The 19,475-nt window shown below is 49.2% G+C and overlaps 8 protein-coding genes across 8 annotated transcripts; 3 read left to right on the top strand and 5 right to left on the bottom strand.

Moving 5' to 3' along the window:
* Positions 1–2,998: 2,998 nt before the first annotated feature.
* V2A60_004416 (uncharacterized protein) lies at positions 2,999–3,538 on the bottom strand (the record flags this gene model as incomplete). Its single annotated transcript, XM_083255736.1, has 1 exon — positions 2,999–3,538. One exon carries the CDS (start codon positions 3,536–3,538, stop codon positions 2,999–3,001), a length of 540 nt encoding a protein of 179 aa, XP_083111862.1.
* Positions 3,539–4,928: 1,390 nt separating this feature from the next.
* V2A60_004415 (uncharacterized protein) lies at positions 4,929–6,354 on the top strand (the record flags this gene model as incomplete). The annotated part of the gene is made up of 2 exons (XM_083255735.1): positions 4,929–5,435; positions 5,485–6,354. 2 exons carry the CDS (start codon positions 4,929–4,931, stop codon positions 6,352–6,354), a joined length of 1,377 nt encoding a protein of 458 aa, XP_083111861.1.
* A 1,188-nt stretch (positions 6,355–7,542) lies between these two features.
* V2A60_004414 (sugar O-acetyltransferase) lies at positions 7,543–8,275 on the bottom strand (the record flags this gene model as incomplete). Its single annotated transcript, XM_083255734.1, has 2 exons — positions 7,543–8,017; positions 8,088–8,275. 2 exons carry the CDS (start codon positions 8,273–8,275, stop codon positions 7,543–7,545), a joined length of 663 nt encoding a protein of 220 aa, XP_083111860.1.
* A 547-nt stretch (positions 8,276–8,822) lies between these two features.
* Positions 8,823–10,889, top strand: V2A60_004413 (uncharacterized protein; the record flags this gene model as incomplete). Its single annotated transcript, XM_083255733.1, has 1 exon — positions 8,823–10,889. The coding sequence occupies one exon, from the start codon at positions 8,823–8,825 to the stop codon at positions 10,887–10,889; it is 2,067 nt and encodes a 688-aa protein (XP_083111859.1).
* A 186-nt stretch (positions 10,890–11,075) lies between these two features.
* On the bottom strand, positions 11,076–12,486 carry V2A60_004412 (uncharacterized protein; the record flags this gene model as incomplete). The annotated part of the gene is made up of 2 exons (XM_083255732.1): positions 11,076–11,107; positions 11,157–12,486. The coding sequence occupies 2 exons, from the start codon at positions 12,484–12,486 to the stop codon at positions 11,076–11,078; spliced, it is 1,362 nt and encodes a 453-aa protein (XP_083111858.1).
* Positions 12,487–12,585: 99 nt separating this feature from the next.
* Positions 12,586–13,188, bottom strand: V2A60_004411 (uncharacterized protein; the record flags this gene model as incomplete). The annotated part of the gene is made up of 1 exon (XM_083255731.1): positions 12,586–13,188. The coding sequence occupies one exon, from the start codon at positions 13,186–13,188 to the stop codon at positions 12,586–12,588; it is 603 nt and encodes a 200-aa protein (XP_083111857.1).
* Positions 13,189–16,136: 2,948 nt separating this feature from the next.
* V2A60_004410 (agmatinase) lies at positions 16,137–17,409 on the top strand (the record flags this gene model as incomplete). Its single annotated transcript, XM_083255730.1, has 3 exons — positions 16,137–16,262; positions 16,316–16,442; positions 16,490–17,409. 3 exons carry the CDS (start codon positions 16,137–16,139, stop codon positions 17,407–17,409), a joined length of 1,173 nt encoding a protein of 390 aa, XP_083111856.1.
* Positions 17,410–17,984: 575 nt separating this feature from the next.
* Positions 17,985–19,327, bottom strand: V2A60_004409 (uncharacterized protein; the record flags this gene model as incomplete). The annotated part of the gene is made up of 2 exons (XM_083255729.1): positions 17,985–18,974; positions 19,043–19,327. 2 exons carry the CDS (start codon positions 19,325–19,327, stop codon positions 17,985–17,987), a joined length of 1,275 nt encoding a protein of 424 aa, XP_083111855.1.
* Positions 19,328–19,475: the final 148 nt, after the last annotated feature.

The raw sequence follows: 19,475 nt of genomic DNA, 5'->3' as shown, positions 1-19,475 counted from the left end.
GATGTGAGGTTTTTATGATCGGTGTAGACTTTAATCTTATGTTTTACTCTTACGAGATAGTGTCTCTATTCCTTAAAGTACTGAATGATGGCTATGAGTTCTTTGTCGTGAATGCTATAGTTCAATTCAGGTCCGTGGAGTTTCTGTGAGAAGAAGGCAACTAGGTGCAATCTTCCTTCGTTATCTCGTTGTCCGAGCTGTCCGCCAAGGGCATAGTCCGAGGCGTCGGTTTCGACTTCATAAGGTCTCTCTGGATCAGGCGTTTTTATCATAGGTTCCTGTGTAACGAGTTCTTTGATTGTGGTGAAGGATTTCTCTTCTTTTTCTGTCCATTTGAACTCAACGTCCTTCTTGGTTAGGTTAGTAAGGGGTCGTGATATATCTCCGTATCCTTTTAGGAATTTCTAGTAAAAGTTTATGAATGTAGTAAATGCTCTTATGTCTCTGACGTTTGTCGGTGTTGGCTATTCCTTGATTGCTTTGATCTTGTCTTGATATATCTGTACCTCTCTATGGGTGACGATAAATCCCAGGAATTGTACGCTGCTCTAGTGGAACTTGCATTTAGCTACTTCTACTAGGAGTTTGTTATCTTGTAGGGTTCAAAGTACCTCGTGTATATGTTGCTTGTGCTCCTTAAGTGTGTTTGAGTAGATGAGGATATCGTCAAGGTAAACCATAATAAATACTCCAATTTGCTTGCATAAGATTGTGTCAATTATGGTCTGGAATGTCGCTGGTGTGTTGGTAAGTCCAAAGGGTATTACTAGGTATTCATAGTGTCCTTTGGTGGTTCTAAATGCTGTCATCTATTCGTGACCTTCCTTTATTCGTATGAGGTTATAGGCTCCTCTTAGGTCGAGTGTGGTGAAGTATTTTGCTTTTCTAACTTTGTCTCGTATTTCTACTGTGAGTGGTAACGGATATCGATTCTTGATTGTGATCTTGTTAAGTGGTCGATAGTCGATATATGGTCGTAACTTTCCGTTCTTCTTTGGTACCTATAGGACTGGGTGTCCTGCTGGGGACTCTGATAGTCTTATATATCCCTTTCGTAACATTTCCTCTAGATACTCCTCGAGTGCTGTGTCCTGCTCGGGGTTCTGGGGATATATCTTGTTGAACGTTAGTTCAGTACTGGGCTGGAGTTTGATCTTATGGTCCTAGCGTAAATGCTCTAGTAGTCCTGTTTCTAGCTCGTCGCTAAACAGCTTACTGTACTTTGAGTATTCCTCGGGAATCTCCGTTGTCTTAGCTTTTGACTCTCTGGTGATCACATATATTCCTAGAGGTCTGTCATGATTCGGTGAAGGTGCCTTTCTGCGGCCGCTCTTCCTGCCGTAATCGTATCTTAGTGTATCCTACTAAAGTTGGCCTGTTCTCTAGTTAACTCGGGGATTGCTCGCTCGTAACCAAGGTATCCCTAATATAACGTCGTGTTTTGAGATCTCCGTGATGTCTAAGGTAAGAGAGTGATTATGGCCTTGTATGGAGATAGGAAGTTGCGCGGTTTCCTGATCTACAACTCCGTGGCCGTACTTGACTGCTCCTCCTTCTACGGTCGTGAGTCGGTAGGGCTCGTTCTTTTTATTCTAAGGCAATCGTAATTTGTTAACGAGATTTGGCGAGATAAAATTTCCTTATGCTCTACTGTCTATCATTGCCTTGAGCTTGGTTCCTTTAATTAGGATATTAATCGTGAGGTGAGTAGCGTTATTGATGTTTGTGGCGCATAGGGACCGACTAGATCCCCGTTGAAGAGTTGGTCTTACTGGTAACGATGGCTGTCGTTTCCTGACTTCTTCTCTTCGGGTTTCCTCTAAATAGTGAGGAGAGTCATAGCTCCCTCTATTCTTTCTTCTTTGGAGCTTTGGCGATGGTTGGTTTGTCTGCTATTTCCGCTGATCGGGTTCGGGCTAGGCAAACGCCTTACGATCATACTATTTCCTCTATCCTCGTATCTTAAGGTTATGGCACGGATAGTATAAGCGTTTTTATCCTTAGCGAAGTATAATCCGTTGTTCCTTTCTAGGATAAGGAATTCCTACGTTCTCTACTAGATTGTCTAGTGTCTGAGTTCGTCTTCTTTGTAAGGGGCTTTACGAAGGGTCTGCTTAGGAAACCATCGGTAGTCGAGTTTCTTCTAGAGGTGTCGCACATAAGTGTAATATGGGCATGAAGCCTAGGAAATAGTCGAGTGATCGCGGTGAGTGGGACTGACTTCTGGATGCTTTAGACTAGCGCGTGGCGCGATGTAGGTACTCTCGTCTAACAGTGCCATAAGCATAGCTGGGTCTATCATATCGAATCTGGCTATCACCACTTGGTCGGGTCCTCCGTTTCCTTGTTGATTTTCTTTCGTAATAGTATAATACTCCTCTCCTGTCTTGAAGTTAGGAGTGGCTTCTTCCCCTTGATTCTCGTATGTGGGCTGAGTTCCGAATTCCTAGTCTCTATCTTCATCGGTAGTGTTGTCCACAGATGCGAGATCGTATTCACAGTCGTCTGGCGAATAGTAGACTTCGCTATTGGCTATGCTAATGTTTCGTATAGGTAGTTCCTTACTAGCTGCGCTAATGTTTCTTCCTTCTGCTACTGGCTTCTATGGTTTCTTCGGAGCTTTGTATTTGTTGGCCATGTGTCCTGGTTTCCCGCAATTATAGCATTTGAAGGTTTTCTTGTTTGCTGCGTCGAGTTCCATCGGGCCTGGGTGAAATCCGTAGGCCGTGGATCCTCCTCGTCGTCGCCCCGTGTTGGGTTGGTATCGTCGCGTAGGAGGTTTTGGGTTATATCGTCTTCCTCGCTTAAGTCGTCTTGCGTAAAGTCGGTTGTCTACCTTGATAACCTTCTCGACAAACTTATCGAAATCGTTAGGTCGATCGTCTTTCGCAATTTCATCTTTCACGTCTTCTCTAAGTCCGTCGTAGAAGAGTTCCATCTAGCTGTCATCATCCTAGTTAAGTCTAGTAGCGATGCGTCTGAACTCGCGTGCGTAGTGCTAAGCAGATCTAGTCTGCTTCAGGGCCTTCAACTTTCGGGTCGCGGTTCGTAGCTCGTCTAGGTCGCCAAAGGCTGTCTGCAGGACCTCCTCAAAGTTTTTGTACTTCTTGAAGATCCTGACGGTCTTATCGTCGGGGTCCTTATTATCTAGGTAGTCTCTGAGCGTAGGTTCCCACCATTCCATGGCTTTGCCTGTAAGAAGGTTTCTAATGTAGAGGATCTTCGTCGACTCCTTGTCGATAGATTCGTTCACCTTCAAATAGGCTTTAGCCTGGGTAAGGAAGGTACGGATATCTCCCCTAGTCCCATCGAAGGCGTCAGGCTTCGGGAACTTGGGTATTCCAGTAGCTCGCTTCTTTTCCTTATTTTGCATTTCCTCCAGCTGTCCGTAGAGGTAGTCTAGCTTACTATGGAGTTCTGCAACCTCTTTATCGGGTTCCGTCATGGGAACATCGGTAGGGTCCGTAACAGGCGCGCTGGTAGGTTGTCCGATAGGGGTCCCAACGGGATTGGTAGTTTTCTTACCAACGGTGGACATCGTGAAAGGTCTGACTGCTCGTGATTTAAGGGTAACTTACTGAACAGGATTGATCAAAATGTAACGGTGGCTTAAATCTAAGTCACAGATAGGTCTGTTTCTTAGGAAGTGAGTCAGGTTGAATAGCTACAGGGTAGCTAATAAGCAGTTCACAGTAGTATCGTAGGCTTGTAAGTCCGTTAAGAGATTAACTCTCAATAGTAGAACTATTGCTTAGATTGATCAATAGAGATCTAGACTACCTAGCTATGGAAATACCTTCTCCTTAAGTACCCGTCTATCTCTCTATTGTAGGCTTGGATCGAAAGGCTCGACCTTTGATCCTCTAGATCCCATTCCTGGATCGATGGCTCGACGGCTCGAGTCCTCGATCCTGGGGAGGTCACGTGACCTCCGGTCCTTTCTGGGCGCTGGTGCGTTGAACCCTGGTCCGCCTCACTCAGCCCCGCGTGCATGCTGTAGTGTTCGTAACACTAGGCTCCTTTTCCTTTCTTATATCTACACTTTATTCTCCCCCTCTATTATTAATAATCTCTCCCCTATAACTCCTTTTATTACGAAATACTACTTGCCTAATTTCTATATTAGAAGTATAAGAATAGAAATACTTTAACATCAAATATATTAAAGATGTATGATATCAAGGTGAAAGATACCCTCTTTTACGTGTGTGGTGGTGCATAGGGAAGGGAAAAGAGCGGCCATAGCACGTGTATTGCCATTTACCGCCGAGGCCGGCCCGGGGCCGCAGAAGGCGGCTCGTAGCGCTATGCAACGCAGGGCTTAGCGTAGTTAGTGGCGTAATTAGATTGCACTGTTGCAGAAGTAAACGGGACTTTTGAACGCAGCCTCGCCCAAGATAGGCCATAGGATGATATTGATGTTATGGGTTTGATGCTTCTCCGTCGTGGCGGTGCCATCATTTATGATGTGAGCTTGTTGCCGTCTAACACGCTGACTGTCAGCGGTTAGAGGAGCCTTTCGGTAATGGAGTAAGCCAGGTGATTCCACTTACTGATGTGGCTTCTTTAATTCATCTTATGCTTTCCTTTCCCGAAACCCATTTTATGGTATACCACGAGGAAAAAACTCATTTTGTAGCAAGGCTAGGTGATATGCATGTTAAATTACATAGCCAATGGGCTTTCCGTCAGAGCCTACTGGGGTATACGCCACAATACGAAGGAGTTATGCATGTTTCTCGGTGAAGCTAGGTTGTGTTGAATACGCGGATGGATGCGCTACCTAAAGCTGCTGCTAGCATCCTAGTGCATTGTTCTGTAACGTTTCATGCAGTTCGATGGTATATCGTGCGCTTGTTGCCTGACTCTGGCCACACAGAAGCAGCTGTGTCTTCGTCGGTAGCTACAAGGGAAGGCAGTTATATACCATGTCCAGCTCGGCTGCTCTACTTTCGAGCAAGGACGCAGAGTTCTCCTTTGACAAGTTTCATATTATTGTAGACATAATGATCTCAACCAAGCTGTTCTGCTCCCTTGTGGCGGCTTCGCTCTGCCTCCAAGGCTTATCGGAGCCTACCGATGAGCCTCCGTCAATGATGGATGCTGACTTTTACAAGCCAACAGAACAAGACATGGCAGAGCTTCATAAAAAGTTTATCAATTCGTTAAACAAGCCAACAGAGAGTCCTACACCCCCTCCTGCTCTCCCCAAGCTCCTTTACCTGGCAAACGCCAGCGCAAGCCACCTTTCACAGGCGAGGACGCTCGTCGATGAAGCGATTAAGCAGCAGGGAGAATACAACCTCTGGCGTATGGCTAACCCGAGACGCGGCTCTGGCCCCAGTGCAAGCCGGAAACGAACGGATGCTGGACAGCAACCGTCTCCGCCGCAGCTTACGCCTGAACTCATCACCGCCTTGAAGCTTGCCAACGATGTCGACACTCAGGACCTTTACAATAATGGTACTCTGCAACACTACCAAGACAATGCAAAAGCTCGAGCTCAAGGCCTGCGTCCTAATGGGTTACCCCCTCGGCAGCTGGAAGGACACGTGCGAAAGCGACCTCAAGAGCGCCGAAAGCATCATCGAGGGCGATGGCATTGACGATCTCATCTACGAAGTGCTCGACAAGATCTTTGCCAAGACAGAGTACCTGCACCGACGGTTCGTGGTGTACTGGACCGGCTATCCGCAGTTCTTTGCCGTCTCGGACAAAACCTGCGACAGCTCCTACTTTATCGAGGGCATCTGGGCCGGCAACTATCTCACGCTGCCGCTGCGCCTGCGGCTCAACGACCTATCCATCAAGCTTAACGAGAAGCTCCGCTACATCATCCGCCGCTACAACGGGGGCCGGCCCTACCCCCGGGCCAAGCTCGTCGACATTGACGCCCTGCCCAACATTTACAACGGGCACCGCTTCTGCGAGCCGGGCGTCAAGGAGACGCTCAAGTCCCACGAGGACCAGAACACCGTGGCGTTTTTCTACGACAACGGTTACGACGACATCCCCGACAGCAAGGAAGGCTTCAACCTGCCGGCACCGGATGATGACGCGCCAGGAGGCTGGTCCGTCAACGTGACCAGCTCGACGTGCAGCGAAGCCGTGGACCCAAACGAGCCCCTCGTGGCCATGATCTGCTCGTACGCAAAGGACATTGCCAACGGAACCATTGCCATTACCGAATTCCAGGGCTCCGGGGGCAGCGGGCCGGACCAGGCGGTTCGCAACTCGGATGGCTCCGTGACCATTATGGACTGGAGTACGCGGTTCGAGAAGATGTTTCATCCCAAGACGCGCGCCAATTGGCACATTGCACAGGCAGTGACTGATGCTCTTATCCTGAACTGATGGATTGTGTCCCCTCCAGAACAGTTTTTCTAGTATCTTTATTTTTCATGTCTTTATGTATTTGTGGTATTGTCTTGGAACACTCTTCACACAAGTGTCTGCCCGCCAGCTGCCCACCAATGGCAAGCATGAATTCCACAAGGGCGGAGGATACCACCGGCTCAAGTCGATTTGAAAAAGGGGGAAAAAGCAGCAAATGGCGGATTCCATCGTTTTGTCGCTAGGGCCGCGGGACTCAAGCAAAGACGTGCGCGCCACGAACAAGGTCGAACTGGTAGGGGTTGTGTATTGTATTGTATTGGATTGCATTAGTATTTAACGCTAGGAAAGCCTCGAAAAGAGAAAAAGGCGCTCGTAAGGGCTATAGTATATAGTGAAAATATTAAGAACTATAGTCTAATACTAATAAGAATTAATCTGGTCTATCACTTTCTTTCTAGGGATTACTTTCAATAACCTTTTGTAACGAACGGCTAGCCGGGTGCCTGCTGTGACTGCTCTACGCTAGATATACTGCTATTGCGCCTACATTGCATTGAATGCTAGAATTGCTTTCAATGCCCTGATCTTTTGCCCCGTGGCCTGCATAGGCGCGTTCGTCACACCTTTAAAGGATCTATTATCTTAATAATAGTTTAGTTCTTTAATTAATATTTATACTCTAATAAGGCTTTATAGCTTATATAATATTTTTATAAGCTTCTAAAATATAATATTTTTAAATATCTATTTCTTTATTAATAAAGCTACGAATAGAAAAGAAATATAAAAATATTAATTGATTATTTATTAAGATATATAAACATTTATTTTATTATATATATCTTTATAGGAAAATGAGTATCTAAAATATTATATTTTAATATAATATAAAGTAAATTACCAATTTAAGCACTTAAGTGCTAAAACGTAACTTTGCAAAAAATGGTTCTGATGGTGCACCGCACCTACTCTGCGGATCGCTTCTTGCGGACCCCAAAATGGTTTGTGGGAGGTAAGCCGTAGACTTCCACCACATAGCATAGTTTCTTAACCTGGGCAAATACAAGGCTACATTGAGACCATGGTTAAGTCACTAATTAATTAACTAGCAGAATGTTAACGAGCCAAAGAGGCAGACCTATCCGTCACTTATTTGAAAATACGCGCTGTTACACGTTAGGACAGGATTAGAACCAGACCTGTAGCTCACATGTCCATGTTAGTTTCAACCTTGCGTAGTATCTTGGCTGGGTTCCCAGCAGCAACATGAAATGCCGGCACGTCCCTGGTAACCACACTTCCAGCACCAATTGTGCATCCGCGACCTACCGTGACGCCTCCGAGAATGACGACGTTGGCTCCAATCCAGCAGTCCTCTCCCACAGTGATGGGCTTCTCGTACCACGGCCCCAGATCACCGTTCCGGATCAGAGGGTCGAGGTGATGGCTTCCACAGTAGAAGCCGCAATTTGGCCCGACCAGCGAGCGCGCCCCGATGGTGACGGGGACCGTGTCTTGGAATGTCGTATTCCAGTTCAGGAACGTCGACTCGCCCAGCCGAATATTGAACCCGACCTCTGCCCTGACCGGCGCCATTACGCAGGGTTCACGCTCCAACAGCGCCTCATCTTCTGCTTCCGTTGCCGCTGGCGTAGGCAAGCTCCTCTCGTCGAGCGTGAGTCTACTCACTCGCGTCAGAAAGTAAGTTGAAACACGGCCATTTCGACTCCGTTGGATCCAGACTGGCTTACTTGTTCCAAAGCTCCACCTGATGCCGTCGGGAATAGTTTCTGGAATCGTTGAAGGCATCGCAAGCAGCTGCGCATCTGGCCCTGGCAGCCACCAGCTCTGGCGTATTCCCATTGTAGCCATGCCCCTGCTGTGCTTTTCTCCACTCTACCGACTCGTGGAGCTTTTGTTTGAGAGTGCGTTCAGACATGATTGCGCCAGAGCTTCTCATGCCAGATTTATTCTTGATGGAATAGTGCGCGGCAGGCTGAAATAGCTTCAACCTCAGTGCCGCCACTCGGCTAGTTGCCGCTCCAAGATCCGGAGCAGTGGCAAAAGCATGCCCCGAAACCCGCGGGCTGCGTTTCGGCGGTACCCACTCAGCCCGCGCGGGTTTCGGGGCCAACTTGCAAGGAGGACAACTTGACTGCGCGGCACAGTCACGGCAGCCTTGCATGAGCTTACCGTACCAGTGAATACTGGTAATGGGTGTCGCGGGGCATACTGAGTACTGGTAGCTATCAGTACAAAGCACATTGAGTGGGCAGCAGTCAAAAAGAGCGGCCGTCTTTTACAGCTTTCTACAAAAATCGAGTCTGCTCTGGAGCTTTCGGATGCATCAAATTCACCGCGAGACTTCTCTTTCTTTACTTTGTGAATAATTAGTGTTCCTTTCTACGGAACACAAGTTAGGCATTCCGCTATTGCACAGCGCCGAGGGACCTCCCTGTCAATCTGTCATCCGAATCTGCCCCACCATGCCTCCCGTCGCTCGTGCCGCATCCAAAACGGAGAGCAAACATCCATTGGATTCGCTGTCATGTGATGAGATTCGAATCGCCAGCAACGCTGTCCGACTTGCTCGTAAGACGCCACTTTTTTTCAGAAACGTCTTCAATCTTGAGCCGCCCAAGATCGAACTTGTGCCGTTTCTAGAGGCAGAGCGAGCGGGATTCCCCAATCCGGACACCCCTCGACCTCCGCGTCGAGCTTGCGCACAGTACGATGTGATCGAGAATGATGGAAAGCGTTATTATATGGAGTCTACTATTGACCTCGCGACTGGCGAGGAGATTGCCACGCGGGTCCTGCAGAAACACCAACGCGCCGCGTTCACGGTGGACGAGTTCCAGGAATTTATTGACAGTACTCTCGCCAGCCCCGTCTTCCAGCGTGTCGTCAAGGATCTGGAGCTGCCCGTGGGCTGGGAGGTTGCCATTGATCCCTGGCCGTACGGAGGATCCGATGTTGGACCCGATTACACCGCGCGCCTGACGCAGCTGTTCTGTTTTGCGCGAGACATGACCAAGGGCAATGATGACGTGAATCACTACTCCTATCCTCTTCCCATCTGCGTCGTCATGGACACAATGACCAGGCAAGTCCTGCGTGTCGAGCGCATGGCCACTGGCGGGCATGACGATATCGACACCGACTTTGCCGTACATCACATTGAAGAAGGACACCCTCCCCCAAGGAAGCCTACGGAGCATCAGAGGTCTGCCGAATACGTGCCAGAAATGCTAGACAAGCCAGAGCGGACCGACTTCAAGCCGCTAGACGTTGTCCAGCCACAGGGAGCGTCATTCACCGTCACAGACAACGGTCTAGTCCAATGGCAGAAGTGGCGCTTCCGCATTTCCTTCACGCCACGCGAATGCGCCGTCCTACATGACATACACTACGACAACCGCAGCGTCGTACATAGGCTGTCGTTCAGTGAGTTGACGGTTCCCTACTGCGATCCCCGGCCGCCTCATCATCGCAAGCAGGCCTTTGATTTTGGAGACGCCGGCGCCGGCCACACGGCCAACAATCTCGGTCTGGGGTGCGACTGCCTGGGGGCCATCAAGTACCTGGATGCCGCTCTCGTGAGGGCCGACGGGGAGCCAAGCGTCGCCAAGAATGTTATCTGCATCCATGAGCAGGATGACGGCATCCTGTGGAAGCACACAAACATCATCACGGAGCGCGCAGTGGTCGTGCGAGATCGAAAGCTCGTCATCCAGTTCATCCTCACACTCGGTAACTACGAGTACATCTTCGCCTACCATCTGGACCTCGCGGGTGGCATCTACCTAGAGACGCGTCCCACGGGCATCATGTCGCCGGTGGCAATCGACGCCGGGAAGACGTCGCCGTATGGCACCATCGTCGGGCCCGGCGTGCTGGCGCAGAACCACCAGCACATATTTGTTGTGCGCATCGACGCCGCAATTGATGGACACGCCAACACGGTCACGGTCGAGGACTCGCTGCCCATGCCCATGGAGCCCACGCGCAACCCTTATGGCAACGGCTACTACGTGGAGAGCACAACGATCAAGACCTCGACGCATATTGACGCCGCGCCGATGCAGAACCGCGTTATTAAGATCAGCAACCCGTCCAAGAGGAACCCCGTGTCTGGCCGGCCCGTGGCTTACAAGTTTAGCCCGCCGGCTACGCAGCTGTTGCTCGCGGACCCCATGTCCGACATTGCGCGCCGCGCCAAGTACGCCAGGCACCACGTTTGGGTCACGCGGCATGCCGATTACGAGTACTGGGCGGGCGGCGAGTTCCCCAGCATGGCGCGCGAGGAGGAAGGGGGCTGTTTCGACGCCGCTGCGCGACAAGACAGCGTCGAAGACCAAGACGTCGTCGTCTGGGCCGTCTTTGGCTTCACGCACTCGCCGCGTGTCGAGGACTGGCCCGTGATGCCTGCCGAGCGCTTCACGCTGCACCTGCGACCGGTCGACTTTTTCGATGGGAATCCTGCTCTTGACGTCCCCAGCAAGAAGAACCTGGCGTCGGTCCTCGTGGATGGGAAGTGCGGCTTGGCCTGAACGCCGGCCCTGGCAAGTGACTAGTAGCATGCTAATAGAAGAACTACAGCCCAGTATTGGAATTGAGACTCCAAATAGAAATGTCTCGGCGTTTCTTTTTCGACTAAATCTTGACACCGTTTTATGCTTTCCTTCATTCTCCCCGTAGCCTCGCAATGCACATGTCCAACGAGCCAGTCGCTTCTCTCAACATTGTCCACCGCGCAGTCGCGAACCCACTACGAAGTATCATCAGCAAGCCCAGGCAGCCATTGCACCCTTGCCTACCGACCAGGTCATTGGGCGACTCTGCATTTACAAAAGACTGTAGGTACTTTTGCATGTCCCGCTTTTGCTCGGCTGTCGTCGTCAACGCGGGCGCCGACACCAGTGGGCCCTCAACAGCGAGCCCGTAACACCAGGCCACCAGCGACGCGACAAAGACTATCCACGACTGCCCGAGAACGAAATCATCGTGATCCAAGCATACACGTTCGCTATCCACACCATTCGTTGCAAGGAGGCACCCTGAAAGAACCTTGATGGCGTAAAAGGCTGCTTCCCGGCTCGCGGCTGCGGTGGCCCAGTGCCGTTTGATCCTGACAGAAACAGCCAAGCAATCCTCTGCGCTCAAGGTAGCGAAATGAGCAGCGCCGGAAAAGACGAGGCAGTCGGTGATGTCGATTCGTAGGGTGATGTGAGCCAGGCAGTGTAACGCATCGCGCAACTGGACGAGACTGTTCTCGCTGGCACTTTGCCCAGCCCTGTTGCCGTATTCCAGAGATGTACTCTGCTCGGGAAATGTATCAAAGTGTCGCTTCCAACTGTCAAAAGCGCGCATCAAAGCCGACTGTATGTTGTCGCTGCCGCGCGGCAACTGAGGCGTACCGAGAGAGCCAGGGCCTGGTTCATCATGTACCGATTGCGAGCTGACGCTGAGCAAGCCCGCCATGATGACGGCCCTTCCGAAAACAGTTGCACTTACCTTTTTGTCATCAATTGTATCTTTGAGGGCTTCAAGAAACAGTAGCGGTCTCGTCCCTTTCGCATGAATGCTAGATTGAACCCGGGCAAACTCGCTGGCGCTCGTCGCCGACCAGAGGGCCTCGTCACAGGGCATGGGCAACCGGAGGTCTTGCGCAGATATACCAGAAGCATGCCCAAACATTGCTGAGTGCGCCGAGTCTAGCATGAAGGCGGCAAGGACGACCCGTATCGAAACTTCCCGTTCTATCCATTTTGGCCAGGAATTGTGCGAGTCGGAATCTGCAGCTGTTGAGAGCTCGGCATTCAGTTCAGCATCTCCGTCCGCTCCCAAACTGGGGGTATAATGAAGCGGCGGATACATCTCCAACAGGGCGTTGCGACGCATTAGCGTGAGCGTGGTGTCGTGGTGTGAAACTGCTCTCTCGTGGAGAAAACGCGTGGAATACGTTTTTTCATATACCTCGATGAGTACGAGGGCTTGTAGTATCCAAGGCTTGGTCGGGCGATGGAAATCTTTGTCCATGAATATTTCACAGCGAAGATGCTCCATGATGAAATCTGCGAGCTCTGAAAGTGTGCGCGTTAATGCAGGACCATGAATGCGGTCCAAGATTGCCGAACCGATTGCCATCATGGCCAACATGAGCAAGTTTGGTGACCTGCCGGCGAGAAAGGTTGAGCAGTGCAGGATAGGCAGCTGCATGTGGAAGTGGTACCAGTACGACTGAATTTAAACCCGCATCATCTTGAGGCTGAGGACGTGATCGTCGTCCTCCAGGTTGCCCCCCAAAAAGGTGTTCTCGCAGCGTGCCTCTCTTGGGCTGGACGTAGCTTCAAATCGAGTTTTGATAAAACGTAACAACGCGTGACGCTTCCTCCCCGATAGCACTGCAGCGACGGTGTCGAGATGTTGCCCATTCATACAATTCATGAGGTGTTGCGCTATGCTACTCGTCGTTGGCGCTCCTCCAACAGCTTGTTCGAGTGCAACCCCGTCTTGAGAGGTGCCAACAACATCGAGTGAGCTTACTGTCTGAGATGGAGACAAGGTTCTAGGCACCGCTGGAAGGGACTCGGCAAATAACCAAGATATGAAGCCATCCTTGTCGGCGAAACGAGCGTGGTCGGATGGGCCAGTATCAGCTATCGAAGCAACCGAGGAGGAAAGTGACGGGAAGTCAATGGCAGTAGAGAATGCGGCTAAATCAGTTTCTGGCGCGAGAGAAGCTACTTCTGAAGTAAACACTTCCAGGCCTTGCGTCAGCGGAATTCTGTCCACGGATGCAGCTGCTGTAATAGAGGCCTCGGCAAAGTCGTCGAGCGACATTGGCATGATGGCATCGAAATCACAAAGTGGCAGGCACAACTCCGTACAACCGTTGGCCTCGGTGCGGTCGACAGCTAATGTGTCATTGTTCTGGGTAGGAGACGCATTTATGTGGCATGGGTCCAGAAGAGAGCTTGTCTGGAATTGAGGCGCAGACTCTGGGCGAGGGTTGGTGATACGGACTGCGGTTGGGTCTGTTTCTTGAACATGAGTGATGCCACCTGCATTGCCCTGCCCTTGAAGAAAACTAGAAGAGTCGCTCTGCCATGGTGACAAATCTTGCGAGCTCGAAGCTGAAACGGCAACTGTTGGCTGTGGTAGTGCAGCGACAGGCAGGCTCGACAAGCTCAACAATTGGTCTCTGTCTAGCTCTGCAGTCGAAACCTCCCCAACAAACAGAGTGTTGGTAGATAACTGTCCGATTCCAATCACCGGGCTGGTGTCCGTGTCTGTGAAATGGTCGCATCTGCCAAGTTTTACCCGCTGACAAGTGTGTCGTTCTCGGTGTCGAGCGAACAAGTCTCGCCGTACAAATGATCTGCGGCAGCCGCGAAAATCGCAAGGATATATTCGTTTCGGAAAGTCTGCGAGAAGCAAGTAGAATTAGAGAGGTAAAGTATTTTCTTGATTTGGTTTCCGCCTTGCTGGGTTGGTCGTTATCACTTAGAAAAAAGCTTACGATTCAACCGATGGCGGTACAGGTGACCGGCTCGAGAGTAACTTTTATGGCAGCCCGGAAAGCTACATCGAAATAAGTTACTGGCAGTCGCCCTGGTAGTATTACCCAATAGACTCGATGCACTCGTCACATGGCCGGCTTCACCAGTAGAGCTGGCTTGGAAGCCGAACAAAATACTTGAGCTTGGGTCTTGGGTCACAGCAGCCATGGCGGAAAAGTACACTTTCAAAAACCAGCGTCGCTAGTGCGATCCTTTGGTTGAATTTTTCTTTCTTCTGTTGACATATATAGATGTGATAAATATATACTGGTATGCAGTGGTACAGACAAGAGCGAGAGAAACGTTACACGTTTGGTTAAATATCAGGAATAAAAATAGTGATGGTGACAATTGTTTTGGTCTGTGGAGTACTTACTTTTAGCGCCGGCAGATAGCTATCAGGCGCCTGAGACTTTCTGGTTCGGCCGAATCCGGCTGTTATTTTCACCAATCTGCACCAAGTAACTATTGCTCTGCTGCGACAAATGAGCTCTTAGGAGACGCAGGAAGTAGACGATTTTATAACAAGGACCAATTTGTTAAGAAATAAAGCATTCGGTCTATTTACGATGGTCTCAATGTAGCCTTATATTTGCCCAGGTCTATGACAGTTATTATTTAAAGGATCCGGTGGGAACAACGCCGCCAATGAATTGCCTTGTTACAACAACTAGGCTTGCACTTTTAACTATTGCTCTTACAAGTATCAGTACGGAGTACAGTACTGGGTATAACCCTTTGGCGGGTTAGTCGTAGACGAGCCATCTACTCACGCACCCGCTACTCGCCAGATAGGTGCTACAGGGGTAGAGGCCAGATAGTGCGCTCTACATACAATACATAGAAAATACAATTATATTTAGTTTTTAAATATATAAAATATAAATTTACTTATTATAAAGAAAAGTATATAAAAACCCTCAAAATTTAGAATTATTTATTTTTAATTTTATATTAAAAGGCTAAATTTTTATATATTACTTAGAATTAATTATGAAATATCGAGAATATTTTTTATAATTACACACGTTATTAGCTTCTACGTTAGCTCTACTATTATTATATATTTTTTAAAGTTATTCTTAAATCAAATGTCTTTTTTTTAATAGAAGAGAATAACAAAGGGATTATTTAATTAAGTTTTTATATCTTAATATATACTTTAAGAACTAGCTAATTTAAGAAATACTAATAAAATATTTATTTTTAATTCTACTTAATATCAAAGCAAGTTAAAACTATGTTTAATAGCCTTAGTATAAGTATGATTTATTATATAAGTTAAAATACTAGTTAAATACGCTACTTCTAATACTAATCTACTATAATAAGGTGTCTTAAGAGTTACTGGTACAATAAGAGCCCTCGTAGCTACATCCGTCTGTGGTGGCATTTTGGCGGTGGTGGTGGAAGCAGGAGGGCTTTACGAGGTCAGAATTTCAGAACGGGTTCTTCCTATACTCAGTACAAATTTGGTAGGGATAGCCCCCTGTTCAATATTGCAGGGGTTTTACCCCTGCAAAGACACCATTTTCTGTTCCTTGGTCCGTACTGGTACCAGGTTTGGTTGCTACAAAATCAAAACTTGGTATTCAGTAGGTTACTCAGTACTGTACCAGACGACTTCATCTGTCAGCGAGATCCGCCCAACCAGTGCGTAAAGTGTTCCACTCCCATCTGAAATTCCCTGAAATTCATGGCTAAGTGGACACGACCATTCAATGGGAAAGTGGTGTATTTATGATGCAACGAGGCGATTTGTACGGAGTACTAGTATCAGTACTCGTGACAGGTGATAGGTGACAGGGTGTAATATATACGTTCGTCTCGCACCCAGTAATTGTAGAACTGCTATACCCAGTATACCAAAATACTTCACCAACTGGTGTGGTACCCACCTTTTGCCAGCGGACCGGTAACGCGACAGTAACAAAGCCTATTTAGTGGGCAGCAGCTAAAAAGAGCGGCCGTCTTTTCCACCTTGCTACCAGCACACATGGTTTGGTAGTAATGGAAACTTAATATTATAGACAGAGACGGGTGATTTGGTTGCCCACGCAAAGACGCGCGGGATACTTCGGTACTACGCCCCCTTCCTATTTCGGCCTGCGAATTCACCTTGCGTGGGTTCGCACAATTCACATAAGAGCTGGATAGATGCTGCTGCACTGATGAGTCAGTCTATACAGTATACATCATCAAATCTCTGAGCATTTCCTGTATGAGTCTGATAACATGGCGCCTTGGCCGATTTCAAACTGCATCTCGATATCTATTGTGCTGATTCTTGCTCTATTCAGCCATTTTTCAGCGGCGAGACATGATGCAGCTGATGATCTCCAGGAGAGATGGGGTTCTGATGTAGGGAACCATTCAATGGATAACTGCTGTCCAGGCTAACCAGTTTAACGCAGTGGGCTTTCTCAGGAATATCGACCTTCAATCATCTGCCGCATTCAAGATGTCTAGTCAACCGCTCGCAAGCATTCGACATTGGCATAGTTGGGGTTCCGTTCGACTCCCTGACGACATATCGATCAGGTAGAGCAGCCTCATATTTGTTGCAAGTCCATCGCTTACGATTTCAGGTGCGCGAGAAGGCCCCAAGGCCATTCGTTGGGCTTCTGGACGGCATCTATCTGGCCGCAGCTTCAATCCCAGTCTCGGATTCAACCCGTACGAGTCCTGGGCATCTGTCATTGACTGCGGCGACATTCCAGTAATGCCCAACGATGCCGTTTTGGCAATGGAGCAGATGGAGGACGGGCTTACTAGTTTACTCTCGCACCCAACGTCCGCAACAGATAGATGGGACCACCCCCGACTTGTTCTCCTCGGTGGTGACCATTCAATTGTGCTGCCCATGCTTCGAGCGCTCAACATTGTGCGAGGAGAGCCCGTGGCGCTTCTCCATTTCGATGCGCATATCGATACAATGGCTCCTGACTCCTATCCTCGAAGATCATGGAAATCCAAGGCGTCTGAGATTAATCATGGAACGGTTTTCTGGCACGCTGCTCAAGAGGGCCTTCTTCTCCCGGGCCATCTTGTCCACGCCGGTGTCCATGGTCGGATTTCGAGCATGCAAGATTTCCACAGCGACGACTCACTAGGCTTTGTACGTGTTAGCGTCCAAGATATGGATGAGGAAGGCCACGATAGTATCATCCACAAGATCTACGATACGATTGGGCCCGATGTGCCGGTGTATGTTAGCATCGACATTGATGTTCTTGACCCGGCCTTTGCGCCGGGGACTGGAGCTCCCGAAACGGGTGGCTGGACATCTCGCGAGCTCATCAGAATAATGAGTGTCTTGTCGGAGCTCGACGTCGTTGGTGTGGACATTGTCGAAGTTACGCCGGCCTATGACAGTGCTGGCGGCGATACAGCATTTGCAGCGGCAAACCTCGCATACGAAGCCATCTCGATGATGATTCTTCATGAAGAAGAGAAGAAAAATCGAGAGAGGTCACAAAATAGCAGAGACACGAAGACCGAGCTTTGACGGCGTTCATAGAATATGGAGTGGCGTCGACGAGCAGCCCGCGGTCTGCGACTTGGAGGCGGGAAATTGAAGCGGTTAACCTGTTGCTTCCACCATTGTCTCGGGTGGTGGAAGCCTGTGACGAAGGCAGCGATAGCCTTAAAACACTGGCTGAAACAAACCTTACGTGAGGAGACCTCAAACACCAATTCAGCGTACGTTTATCCGTAGGTAGATCAAGTCAAGAAGCATCAATCATTCAGTTAAAGTAGCGCACACCTCGTGATGATAAGCACCTGAAGAGAAACATTGCGCTTCCAACACTATGGATGAGACCTTGGAGCGCCAAGCATATAAATGCCATGAGAGCTATACTTGTTTTGTTTTCAATTACGCAATTATTTAAAAAAGAGAAAAAAATAATATATAGAACTGTTGTTTGAATCATTCGGCGGGTCATGACAACTAGAACTTTATAAGACTAGGGAAAAGCACCTCGACTTTGTCAAAACTCTCTGACAGTTACAGCCTACGTGCTTAGCTTCGCGATACAAAGATGTGTTCCCAGAAGTTTTCAGAAATAATCCAACAAGTTCTTATATAACCCTCGCTATCTCGCTGTTCAATGCGATACATTTCTCCATAATCTCAGCCTGGCCTTGCAGAGCTGCCTCGACCAACGGTGAGAAGCGGAGCGAGACGTCTTTTTGAAACAATAAACAGTAGGAACTGCCACCATAGTGAAAACTGCCAATTTCCTGTCCCTTTGAGACATGCTCTCCTTCGCATACCGTCGCGACGCAGCCCGACACGTCCGCCATCCCGATAGCGACAAATCCGACGTGGCCGATGCGGCCGTCATCAGCCTCGATGATGATCACCTCGCGCGTGGCGATGGAGCTGATCAGTTTCTGCGACGCGTCTGGTGCCTGCCGGTCTGGTGTCGGCTGTCCGTCTGCGTCCATCAGCTCGAACCCGTAAGCGGGATCGGCCGCAAAGTAGGTCCCGTCGACGTGAATAGACTTGACGACGGTGCCCGCCACAGGTGCGTGCCATCGGTGATAGTTGAGCAGCGAGAGCCATCCCTGGAGGACTGTGCCCCCCGCGAATCTCGTCGCCATTGTGTCGTCGTTCAGCATGGCCTCGAACGAATACGTGGTGCCTTTGAGCCGAAACTGCTGCCGCGTGCGTACACCTGTTGCGAGAGCAAACGGTAGCGACTCGCAAGGATTCACAATGACCGAGTCGTCCTCTGGGAGCGCTACCGGCCGCAGCCCGGGGCGGAAAACACGGGTGAAGAAGTCGTCCCATGATTTGAATCCGTATGCCGGGCGGGACGGGTCGCAGACAAAAGCTTCCTCGAATGAAGATACCTGGAAAGGCGCATTATGTGCAGTATTGACCGCACGGAGGAGTTCTTCCCTCGCCACTCGCGATAGCCAGCCACCATCTTCGTTGCGAAGAACATGCGTCGATTGTCCACTAGACAGCAGTGTACCCCATTCTTTCAATATGTCTCCGAGCATAGAATTCATGTCGCTACGGCTTAGAATTTGAGATCCTGTTCGAGTGTTCATGAGCCAAATCTGGATCCACGGTCAGCGTTTTTTTAAATCTCCTTGATGCTTTATTTTTCCCCCAAATATAAACTGACCAAGGCCTCATTGATTGGACAGCCAATCACGCAGTCCGAATGCGCAATAGACAGCCAGGATGGCACGGTTTTGAGACCGCGGTCGATGGCATGGACCAGCTCGACATGGTCTCGAACTCGCTTGAATCCGAAGCCGTCTGGCGCATCCTGAAATTCGGCAGGGATTTCCCGAAACGCCTTCTCAAACAAAAAAATCAACTCGGGATCGCTTTCAATCTTTAGTAGTAGATTTTGGACGACAGGTGCAAACCCTGTCGCTGACACTGGTAAAGCCTTCACTTCCATTTTGGCGAGCGTTTAGAGAGAAAGTGGCCAATCTGTGCGCTGCTGGCGCCTGCTAATCATCAGTATTTGTATAGGTTTGTAAAACAGGAGCAAAGTAAGCCGTAAATCGTTTCTGCTTATTCTCAAACTTTGAGCGGCACCAAAGTGT

Source organism: Cordyceps javanica, chromosome 3, assembly GCF_051103115.1.
Source record: "Cordyceps javanica chromosome 3, complete sequence".
NCBI lineage: Eukaryota > Fungi > Ascomycota > Sordariomycetes > Hypocreales > Cordycipitaceae > Cordyceps > Cordyceps javanica.
Note: the sequence above shows the minus strand (reverse complement) of the source record. Positions and strands in the feature narration are given on the sequence as shown.